The 12549-nt window shown below is 36.0% G+C and overlaps 1 protein-coding gene and 1 long non-coding RNA gene across 3 annotated transcripts in view; both read right to left on the bottom strand.

Moving 5' to 3' along the window:
* Nucleotides 1-873: 873 nt before the first annotated feature.
* LOC130407036 (uncharacterized) lies at nt 874-2699 on the bottom strand. The gene is made up of 3 exons (XR_008904555.1): nt 1661-2699; nt 1299-1429; nt 874-1087 (listed from the first exon to the last, which is right to left on the bottom strand). It is a non-coding gene; the product is annotated as an uncharacterized LOC130407036 (long non-coding RNA).
* A 6733-nt stretch (nt 2700-9432) lies between these two features.
* Nucleotides 9433-12549, bottom strand: part of gripap1 (GRIP1 associated protein 1) — a 35140-nt gene continuing 32023 nt past the window's right edge. For both annotated transcript variants that reach the window (XM_056772998.1, XM_056772999.1), the window contains one exon: nt 9433-11533. In XM_056772998.1, coding sequence (XP_056628976.1) covers nt 11453-11533 — 81 coding nt within the window. In that variant the 3' untranslated portion in view covers nt 9433-11452. The remainder of the gene's footprint in view (nt 11534-12549) is intronic.

Raw genomic sequence — 12549 nt, 5'->3', positions numbered from 1 at the left:
ATATAGATTCAAAAGATTAGGAATATAGTGTACAAGAATATGTCATTTTTGGCATTTAACAGCTCCAGTCCCCATTCACTCCCATTGCAAAAAAAGAGCAATGTTAACATTTTGCCTCTGTTCCACAGAAGAATGTTATACATGAAGTCGAGAACCCAGACGATCACTACACAGGGCTGATTTTGAATCTCTAGCAAACATGGTTCAGCAGAGCTCAGAGAGAAAAATAATCAACAGTAGATAGTGAACGGAGGACAGATTTCTGGATGACTGGGAGTAACGTTGTGTTGTGTTGTTGTGTTGTGTAGTTTAATACTTTACTGGCAGCGGAGAGATGAAGACGCCGATGGGCCCTCGTACAGATGTCTCATGTTGATAGCTTTCTTTGCAACTCTGAGAGAAGATGCTTTTTATAGAGGCAGTAAAAAAGAACCGAGAAACTGGTAAATTTTTAAACCTGGTGACTCAAGTCTCTAATCTCCCAGTGCTCTTTTCTCCTCTGCCTCTATCGTCACAGGTCCCGTGTAAGGAGAGACTTGAATCAGTCAGTTTAAAATAGTTTCACATCATGTGCACATACACTGTAAAAAAAATCCTGTAAAATTTACAGTAAACTACTGGCAGCAGGGTTGCCAGCCAGTTACTGTAAAATGTACAGCCACAGTACTGTAATTTAATTTACAGCCATTTACTGTAATTGCAGAATACAGGAAAAACTGTAATTTTGAATAGTAACAGTATAATGCTGTATTTTTTACAGCAAATTGCTTGATTTTAATTTACTTTATTTAGAAGAAATACATAAATCACTGTATATCCAGTATGTTTTGCATACTGGATATACAGTATTTTTTTTTTTTTAATTGATACAAAAATACATTACAGACAAATTGTGTACGTTGTTGTACATGAAATAATTTTATTCAGTAACAACTTCATAGTATCCAACATGGCTCTTTAAACATTCATGTTTAAACAACACGTTAACCAACATTACCATCATGAAACAACATTGCAAAACAAGGCCAAAGTGAGTCTGTAAAACGGTCCACATCTTGATCCATCAGAGCACAACAAGTAGCTGGAACTATGGAAACGAAACAAGAGAATAATGTTAGATATTCAATTTATAGTCAGAGAAAAACAGAGGACAACATATACAGTCAGAGAATAATAAAATGATGTAATTCAATGATGAGATCTGTGTGTGTGTGTGTGTGTGTGTGTGTGTGTGTGTGCCTGTGCCTGTGTGTGTGTGTGTGTGTGTGTGCGTGTGTGTGTGTGTGTGTGCTTCTTACTTTTCATCGATTACACTGAATATTCATCATTGTGTTTAGAAGAGCGGCGACATGTGGGTTCACTGCAACCTGTTTCTTCTGTATCCTGGCATTTTAGATGACGCTTCTTGTTCCACTCTCTGGATTAATATCTACAAAGAGTCAGGAAAAACTAAATGTTATATATTAAATGTGCAAAATATATTATATTAAAACACATGAATTAAATCATCAGCTTGCTAGTGTTAAATAGGGGAGACTTCTAAATAATTTGCCCCAAAAAAATGCATCTCTCGTTGAGAAATATTGTTTTAAAGGTCTTAACAGGTATATAACATAAACATATCTATAAAAAGCAGGTAAGGAAGTTGTTCAATTAATACCTTTCATTGGACTCCAAGTACATGCTGCCCCATCCTGGTACTCAAGATTGAATATGTAACATGCTATGAACAGAGTGGTAAGGCCAGACATGAAGCTGTGCTGAGCACCGTCACACACAACCTAACCTTCAGTAGTCAGCATCCAGTGGCCTGCATGGCAAAGTGTGTCCTAAAACAAACAATTATACATGTGACAATAGTAATAGTTAATAGTGACTATACAATTATCTTTAAGCATTTTACATTTAAACTACATTTTAGTATAAGTGACTCTACAAACAAACTCTAAGCAAATTAAACAGAGTAACTTACACTTAAAACCGTACTTATACAGAAATGTAATCCAACTAACGTTAGGGATGTCACGGTCAAGAAATTGTCACACTAGTATTTTGTAACGGGTCTCACTCCCACCCTCCAACGGTCCTATTTGGGAGACAGGCCTGCTATACAATGAGGGTGTCGCTAACGTCTTTTGCTCAAGCTCTCAGCTGGCCTCCGATACATAAACTGTATATCTAGATGGTTACGTACATTAATCACTTTACCGGGCTATCCTCCGTGAACATCGACTTACCTCAAGCTATGGTGACTCATTTTAATTTGGGCGCTCGATTTAACGGATGACTGCATTTGCAAATTTGAATTACACCACAAAATAATCACGAGCGAGTGTGGTATCCCAACTGTCGAAGCATGTAACTTTTACCGAGTCTACGGCGGGCGCGATGTTCAACATTAAAAAAACAACCGTCAACTTACTAATACAATGAACTGTAGCTCGTCACATACGCCTTCACTCCTGGTGTGAACAAAAACTCTAAATAACATGAACAACTTCTGTCCTCAGGTGCTATAGCGACGGAGAATGTTTGAAATCTTACCGCGACGGCGCTGCTGAAACCCCGCAAGACTCCTTCGGTCCCCGCGGATGGAGGTTGAATCCGGGGTTACCAATATGAAACGCGAATTTAGATACCTCTATATAAAGTTACCAGCATGATAGTTACCAAATATGGAAAAAAAATACGTAATAAGTTACTTACCACAGGTGTGAATCATTCATTTTGAGCACTACCCCAATCTCGACTGTTGAAGATCATCCCGCCATTGTAGGTTTGAAATTTACAGCAATATTCTGTACATTGAGTTAATCCGTCACGTGACTCCAGAATGCATTGCACTTTACAGCAATATTCTGTATTATTTAAAATACAGTCAGCTTCTGTAAAATAACGCTGTAGTTTTTACAGCAATTCGTTACAGTGTAGTAAAGAACATCTTAAGATTAGGGAAGTTTCATAATTTAAACATATTGTGTAACAAGATATCTCTTTGCTACAGTTCACTCAGAAAGAAAAACTCTATTTGTCTTTCTGAAACCGGTGTTTCTTTTTTTTTGGAACTTTTAATTTTATTTCAGTTTTTGACAAACATTCACATCTCCATTTTCTAACCCTTAACACACAAAGAAAATATATATATACAGTATATACAAGGGGTATAAACGAAAAAAAATGAAAATTCTCAATTCCATACACAGAGAAAAGAGACCAGATCTGTCTGACTACAAAAAGCTTTGAGTCAACTTGTGACAACTAGCCTCGGTGTCCTCCAACTATTATTTGTGGGTATTTTTGCATGTATACAGTAATTCTCTTTATTAAAATTAAGCCTTTTTATCTATTTTCTAAAGCATGAATAAAATTGCAACTGCAAGCCATTAAAAAAGAAACGGTCACCGTTGTATACAGAATAACGTAATAATACAAAATGAATAATGTTTTGAGGAGAATGTCAGAAGAAAGCACAAATGTTCTGCTGAAACAAGTGACATTTTGTCACATCCGGTCGCCTGGTTTGATACATTTACCACCAACAACTCCTGACAGATTTGTCCACACATTTCAGGGTAATACTCGCTCCAGTGGATCTTGGCCGGGACAACAGGAACTCTTGTATTTTTGAGCTTTGGGTATGAAAGTCAGGCTTGATTCCACTCAGATTCCTCTCACATTCAACATTTCTCATCTTTTGACAAGAAATAATTGAGCTATATTTTGTTGTGACAGTCTGAGGAAGAACAGATGATAGCTTCCATTTTTCTCCCTCAATCTTTCGATATTGTCTGTTTTGTCATTGCATGTGGAGATATATACGTGAAAAAATATTGATACATTTCTAAAGCTCAAAGTCAAGGACCCCTTAAAGGGCAGAAAGGAGGAGTTAAACTGAACACGTAAGCTTTGCCCAATAAATCAAGTGAAAAAGTGCCCTATTTTAATATACCAATTTTCTACATTTTATACAAAAACAATGTTTTTAGTACTACTTAAGATATGTAAGTGTAGTCTACTCAGCTGTGCTATTTTGAGACGCCATTAAAAGAATTACTAAAAACTTGAATATAGTATATTAACGGGACAGTTCAACCGTTAATTAACATTTGGTCATGAATTACTTCCCACAAGTTGTTTCAAACCTTTAAACATTTATTTCTTCTGTTTCACAAAAAGAAAGAATTTTGGAAGAATGTTAGCATCTGACATTACAGGAACATCTTTGACCACCATAGTAGGAAAATTGTAGTGTAAATGGTTGTAAAAGGTGCTCCGGAACTGTTTGCTTCACAAAATTCTTAAAAATAACTTTCGTGTTCAAAACTATATAATAATCTTTCCTATGGCAGTCAATGATGTTTCAGAAATGTCAATTGCTAATATTTTTCCAAAAATCTTTCTTTGTGTTCAACAGAACAAAGACTACAGGTTTGAAAGAACTTGACGGTGATTAAATGATGACAAAATTTACATTTCTGGGTGAATTATCACTTTAAGCATGATGAATTTGTGACCTTTGAGCTCTGTCAGTACATTATAAAAGGTTTAAATAAAGTTTTCTTAGTGCACTTTTTACCACTTAACAAAGTACATATTATATATAAATGGGTTTACATAATTTATGATGTTTGCATTACAAAGATATTAAACTAATCAAAGTAATACTGTTAAAATACTGTACAACATTTTTCATTGTGGGAACTTTGTACTCTTCAATTAAAAAAATTATAATATTTATTATTAATTTCGGTAACAGAGAAGTAAAGGGACCAATTCTCACTATTGACTAGTTGCTTTTAAGATGCCTATTTTTTAGCATATTGGCTGTTTATCAGTACTTATAAAGTACATATTCAACATGACCACCTACTTCCCTAATCCTACCTAATACGTAAACCTAACAACTACATTACTAACTATTAATAAGCAACAAATTAGTAGATTACTGTGGCAAAAGTCATATTTAATGGTTTATTAATACCGAGAATTGGACCATTTAAACAAAATGTGACCTTAATTTCTTATTGATCTAATTTGATATCATATAAATTCATACAAACTTACATTCAGGTCTGTCTCCATTCATCTTTTCACACTCTAAATCAAAGCCCTGCTTTGTCCAACTGGCCATTGGACAGTCTGTATAGTTCTGCCTCTTTTTTGTTGCTGACGTCATGTGTTGAAGAGATGTCGTTGAGAGAAGAGCTAAACGTTTTTGATGAAAGATTACAAGTGCAAATGAATCTAAATATCTAAAAATAGTGGTGTGCACTGATAAATCATTTATAATAATCACTGCAACACCGTTAAAAACACTTTAATGACTTTAACGAGTGGACCTGCAAAGAGAAAGAGAGAGAGAGACACCAAAGGGAAATTAGAAGGAGTTTCTTGATGGTCTATTGAAGGCCGCTATCTAAATCTAACACAGGGACATTGTCTACAGCAGCAGTGTAATTATGAAAATGTAACACCAGGCACCTCGGCCCGCTGCGTTTAATTAAAAACAGATTTCAAAGGTTGCCGAGAGTCGCTTCAATTAGCCTTAACATCTGAATTCGTCGATTTCTTTCACCGGCTCAACTCGATTGAAAGTTGGGTTCACTTTGAGACACTTTGATTCCCAGCGGTGTAAAAAAAGAAGAAGAAAATACTGTACATAATGTACACACATAAAAGAAAGCACTTACTTTGATCAACATGACACCATTAACCTAATATTTGCTTTCTTGCGTACTTTTTCTTTAAAACTAGATAAGGGCAAATGTTCATTGTACATTGTAAATGATACAAAATCACTATACATTCCATTGTATAATCATATACATCAAACGCTAACGTTTTTCCAAGTTGCATATGTGTGTGTGTGTTAAAACTACTAGATTGAATTGCCAAGCTTGAGAGATGTTCAGGTTTTATTTGCAAAAAAGAGGTCCTTCATCTGACTGGACTTTCTGTTTCCTCATCGCAAAAGCTGTTGGTATAAAATGACCAAACGCTCTCTTACACCCCAGCATCCATCTAGGCATCTGGGATCCGCAGTGTTTGGCAATATTTATGTAATCCTCTCACCCGGCCCCTGTGTTTGCCGTCTGCATTCAATATTTCATAGAGCTCACCTCTGTTAATCTTTAATGGTCTGCCCTACTTCAGCCCCACTATGGGTTTTTCTATGTATCTGTCGAGGATATCAACACTGTGTCCCAAACCAGGGTCACCATCCAGGGTCGTATTATCAGAGAGTTTAAATACATCACCGAGCAATCCAACACCACAGAACCTTCCAGAGGACGAAGGCAACTGGATCTCTTTGCTTTCCAATGATGGAAATGTGCTGGCGAAATATTTTAAGTACATTGGAGGAGAACTCGATTTGGAACTATAAATGCACAGATCAATATGATATGCAAATATAGAAACACAATTCCTGAAAGGTATGCGATTGTTGAAAGTCACTTCGGTTAGATATTATTTGGGGCTTTTGTTCTAGAAAATTTGTGACTTTTCTGCTTTAAATTTGCAGAATTTTCACACCACCCCTGGGTGAAGCCACATTTCACATTTTTGAAGAAACTCAAAACTGCGTTGATAAAGAGAAAAAAAAAAGGGATTCAGATACGGACAAGGGCTGTCAAAAGATTTATCGCGATTAATCGCATCCAGAATAAAAGTCTGTGTTTTTATAAACACAAACATGTACACAAATATGTTTATATTAAGAAAATGTTTATCTGTATTTATTTATATTTGCCAATCATTTAAATTATATATAAATGGTTGTTTATTTTTTATCTTAAATAAATGCAGTGTTTTTATAAATACAAAATGAATATGCACAGTACACAAACATGCATTATGTTAACCCAAACTTTTATTGTGGAAGCGATTAATCGTGATTAATCGTTTGACAGCCCTAAAAAAAAGTGAAACCCCACGGAATAAAAACATGTCAGGGTTTTTTTGGTCAGATTTACTGCAATGAAATTCCCATAAGCGTCAAAGGAGCATCAAACATTCTCATTTTCTGAATGCAGTAGAATTAAATCACATCTGATCTGTACAACTCCTGTCAATGCGAGGGTTCACGGCTAAAACACAAAAGCAGACGGCAGTTACAACACCCATTTCGATCAGCTTTGAGGCTTCTAACGTTTTGAATTTACGACCATGAGGACACCTAACTCTCTGAAAAGAATAACCAGAAGATATTTATGTGAAAGCAACTCCAATCAATGTGGCAAATCCCTAGTAACCCGTACACCGATAAAGCACTTGAAAACACACATCTAAATGTAGATTGATATGAGCATTTAAACCTCAGTGGTGCGCTTTAACCGTGACGTAAAGTGATGAGAGGCGAGAGGCCAACAAATCCTAAAGGTGTGTTGAGTGTGGATCAATGTTTTTAATCACGTCATTGATAGTGTTGAAGAGCACCCCCTCGGTCATATAAAGCCAGCAACTTAAAGTAATGTAATGTCTGAATATCTCCTCAAAATTATTTTCACTCTCTTTTCTGTCCTGAATAACTACTTTGTTTATTAGGTATTGACACAAAGACTGCATATTTTGTCATTAAATAAACTTCATTGGACGGTTTCATAGGACGCATGCAACTGGCCTCAAGTTAACTTCAGGTCTGTGTTTGCTTATCGGTCTGGCTTGTGGTGAATTGGTCAATTTATGTTATATTTAATTTACATTCGTATTAGAAAACAATCTTAAAATATTAGAAATCATCTTCAGGGATGTTCTTTGCGGATGTGTACCGGAAGTTAAGCTTGGCTAAGAAAAGCATGCATGCGCAGTAACATTTGTTTATGTCGCCGGTAAAACCGTCTATAAGAAACAGTAGCTGTCTTTAGGCTGATTAGATTTTTTTTATTAGATAAACCTAATAACAGTTTTGAAAAGTATTTGAATAAATTACAACACAAATGATCCCCATTTATTAAGAAGTCATTTTATATTTTAATCCAAATTTATTTTAAAGTACTAATTTTTTTGATTTTATCCCAATTTATTTTAAAGTACTCATTTTTATATTTTATCCCAATTTATTTAAAAGTACTCATTTTTATTCCTACTATAGAAAGCCAATGGGGGCGAATCTTTAAGCGAACTACTGCTTTATATAATCCCATTGTTACAGGATATACCCAACAATACCTAATGCACTACTTAACAATTTTACACTGTGACGATTTGGTTTAAATTCATATAAAGTGAAAACAAAAACATAAAAAGCATGAAGATCCATCCAAACTAAATACAACCATTAGTGAGGCAAAAACTGACCGTATGAAAACGTACAAATAAGATCGTACTAATTTATAAGACAAATTCAGTAAATTGTTAAAAAGATACTAACCGTCATAAGGTTTGGAGTCAGTAAATCTAATTCACAATTTATTTGCTATTGTCATTTCAAAGTAGTCAGAATTGTGTATACCTGAAACTCAATAAAGAGGATTAAAGAGTGTTGATTGAGGATTAAGGTCACGTTCACACGCAAGTGACAAACATGACAGTATTACTGAACAGCCTGACTTCAACAGCTGCTCAATGATACGTGTCATTTGTTAACACCGCTCTTCAAAGCATCACTGAGAGTGCAGTGTTTTGGACCTGAAACAAAATTATACTTCAGTTATGTGAGGAGTGAAACAGAATATCTAACAGGAAAAATGAAATGTAAGACAGGACTTGATTAAATCATTGGGTACTTGATCATGAACAGTGTTCGTTCAATTCCAGAAAAATAATGTCAGAGCTGACAGAATGTGAGATAGCATTTGATGGCGGAGAGGATTATGATCATACTTTCACATTGAGATTGACAATCTTTCTGATCAACCAATAGTCTGCACTGCCTTGATGACATCAGCAAAAATGAATTTGGCTTTAAAAACAAAATCACTCACTTCAATGTAAGGGGCTCTTTGGTTACGTGCACCGAACACCGAAATGTGTACTAAAGGGTCAGTTCATCCAACGGATGTTGCCATTATCTACTGACCCTCGTGTTTTGTCCAAAGCCCTGATGGCTTTCTTTTCTGATCTACGAAACCAAAAAGTCAATTTCAAGACTCATCAAATAATGGACTAAATTTACCTTTTCCACCAAATCCATTTATATGCCTTCAGGATACTTGGAATAAACGGCACGGGTCCTGTGGAGTGAATGCTTTTGCATCATTTGAAGCTTGAGAAGGGGGTCACAATCCACTCCTATTAAATAATTCGAAACAACTCAAAAAAAAAACAGCCTTTTGGTTCTAAATGACAGCCATCGGGGGTTTGTATGATTTGTATTGACATGAGGAATCATAAATAAAAAAGAATGTGTGAGTAATAATCTGAAGTAACTGTATTATTAATTCATATTAATTAAATCAAATCCACAATGCTTAAAGAATCCAAATAAACAAATGAAGGTTTTCCAGCCATTCTTTATTATCACTGCAAATTAGGAAAGTCTTGTTACTCAACATGACAAATGCACAGAAATAAATATGAATACTAGAGCAGGTAGTGGTGGATCGGGGATTAATATTATCGTTTATTTGTATTAGTGATGATCCTGATTAAAGAAAAGCTCAATTTGGCAGATATTATTATTAAAGACTAGGAAGGCAAAAAAAGAAATAATCTGAGCCAAGCAAACATCCTTCATCCCGTGCGAGCGTGATAATCTACAGTAAATGAATCATTACTGGAATGTCAGTTTCCTCAACAGCGATAGTAAAACAACACAGTTTTCCCACCTGTGAATGAAATGTGAGGTGTGTGATCGATGGGAAAACTATAAAAACATTCAGTCAGGATTTCCTTTGGAAGCCAGATCAAACAGGCATATTACACAACATGCACAAGCGTTAGGTTCACAATCCCATTAACTGTTGCCTCAAAGTTTAAAGCATTGCATTAACTCAACAAGGGTCTGAAATAAACAAAATGAGATCTTGCATCTCACAAATTATAAAACCTCATTTTGCTGAAACGATTATATGAATTTGTCTAAATGAATAGAGAACCGTTGATGAAAGAGGTGGACGTGTCATCTAATGCATGTAAAAAAAATCAGCTACCTTACTAACTGACTAAACAATCACTATAGCTGTTTGGTCATTATTCAGCGCATCTACAATATCAGAGAACCTAACTCAGCGTGGACAGCATAATTCATTTGATACAAAACAAGGCTGTGAAAGACAGATATAGTCCGTTCAATGGTTCGTTTCAGATCTTTGCTCAACTCAATCCGTTGTTTTTAATGTTCATTTTATTCAAATTTATTTGATTAATATCTTGTGAACCTTAAGATCAACCCCAAGTAACAAGACGTCCATCCTTATTCAACTTTAGCTTCATTTACATCAAATTGAATGTAGTGTCTACGCTGACCGAGGTCCATTGTGCGCTGGTTGACAATTTGAAAAGTCGAGCCGCAAAAGCGATTGACCGTGCAAGCAGTCACGCACAAAAATATGAAGAGACGTCCTTCAAATGTTTTTAATAATCTCTGTGCACTGTTGCATTTGGACTATAGCGTCCCTTTGATTAAATAATGCGACCGTCTCAAAATAAAACACCGTGTCAGAATTTAAAATGCGTTCATAGCTGTAAACGTAAAAACGGGATGATGACATTCCCAAAACGACAGGGGTGCCAATGCATACGCTATAACAGCCGTAGTTTTCTCACGAGTCGAGCGGGCATTGTGGGAAATCGCTGACTTCCTCAACAGTGAAGATGCTTGTAAGATAGATGCGGAGATGTCACATTGAACAGCAGAGACATTGCTGCATAATGAGTGAAAGTTCAGGGAGCCGTTTTTGTCAACGGGAATATTTCGAGAGCGACCACAAAATTAATTATTTCATTCAGAAGCCCACAAAACCTGTCAAAGAAACGTCCCGCTCGTGGCAAAGATACACACACTATGCTGGATTTTCTGGCATGAATAAATACAATTTGGATGTTTGGATCTGTACTTTACCCCACACACACATTCACACAAAACAAGCTTCTTCAGCAAAAACAAATATACAAATGAGGCATTACAGTGACGGCAGGAAGCGCACGCTGAACCGTTAGACATTAAACAATCTCCTCAATGGGGATTTTAGTGGAGAGGTCCGTCCGGACCACGAGGCCACGCCCCTGTCCAATCACACGTATAAAGCAGCCGGGGACGGTACCGCACCCTCCGCGTCACCAGTTCTTTCCAGTCACAAACAAACATATAAAGTGTAACGTTACATTCAGTAGTATGTAAATCTCAGATGAACACGATCGGTTCGGAGCCTCAGTGCTCCAGCACATCTAAAATTCCAGCTGGAGGTCAGGTCTTGTGAAAGATGGGTGTTCTTCCTCCCGGTAACCGTGAAGAGATGAGAAAGAGCGAGAGACAGGAGGATACTGAATCATGGGACGGACGGCGTCCGGTTTAACCCGTGGCTTTGGAGCTTTCCCCAGGGGTGCCGTCTTTACCCATATGAACGATCTCCTGAGACAAAACCTCCAGGTCCTGCAAGACAACAAAAAAAGAGTTAAAAAAAAAACATTTTTGAAAGGTACAACGCTAATGAATAATGCTGTTGATTTGAGAAAACTATTTCAATAGAGTTCTCAGTGTGTACCAAAGAACAGGCTCTTACAGTAAACACATAAAACGCACAAGCTAGAAGGCAAGCAGCCCGGGTTAAAAAAATAAGAAATTTGAGCATACATCTGAAAATCACATGAACCAGGTTTGATATTCGTGACCCTCGATCACAAAACCAGTTTTAAATGTGAACATTTTTAGTAAAAGACAAAAACATATTGTATTTTTCTTTTATGCCAAAAATCATTAGATTAAGTAAAGATCATGTTTTATTAAGATATTTGGTAATTTCCTACCTTAAATATATAAAAACTTTTTTTATATATATTTTTGAGAGTGAATGGCCTGCTAAAGCACCTCTGATTAACAACTTCAGAGGCAATTTTCTCAATATTTAGTTTTTTGGCCAGATATTCTCTTATCCTAACAACACATAGAAAGCTTATTTATTCAGCTTTAATGTAATGTAAAGTTTTGCATAAAAGAATTTTGAAAAATTGACCCATTAGACTGTTTTGTCGTCCAGGGTCACATTTAAGCTTTAAGCGTTTTTTAAAAAGTCTAGGTGGTTGTACATTACTGATCCAATTGTGGCAAGTTTTAGAGACGTGATATGACCTATGCGTTTCATTTTATATGCTCATCCGTATTTTGTCTATTATTTCAAATTGACTCTGAATTTTAGAATATGCAAATCAAAAGTTCTATAAATAAAATCTGCGGATATGTTTTGCAGAGCCTCTGATGGTCCTGTAAGTGATTCGATCGCACCTCAATCTAACACGTGTAATGCTTAAAAGATCCGGTTGTGCTGTCCAACCGAAAACACTGTTGCATATTCGAAATGTTTATTTGCAATGTTGCTTCCATTGTAAATGTTTTACTGCTTACTATAAACTACTGCGTTTATGTTTGTTTACTTTATGCCTATGCCCGTC

Source organism: Triplophysa dalaica, chromosome 18 (genome assembly GCF_015846415.1).
Source record: "Triplophysa dalaica isolate WHDGS20190420 chromosome 18, ASM1584641v1, whole genome shotgun sequence".
In the NCBI taxonomy this organism is placed as follows: domain Eukaryota; kingdom Metazoa; phylum Chordata; class Actinopteri; order Cypriniformes; family Nemacheilidae; genus Triplophysa; species Triplophysa dalaica.
Note: the sequence above shows the minus strand (reverse complement) of the source record. Positions and strands in the feature narration are given on the sequence as shown.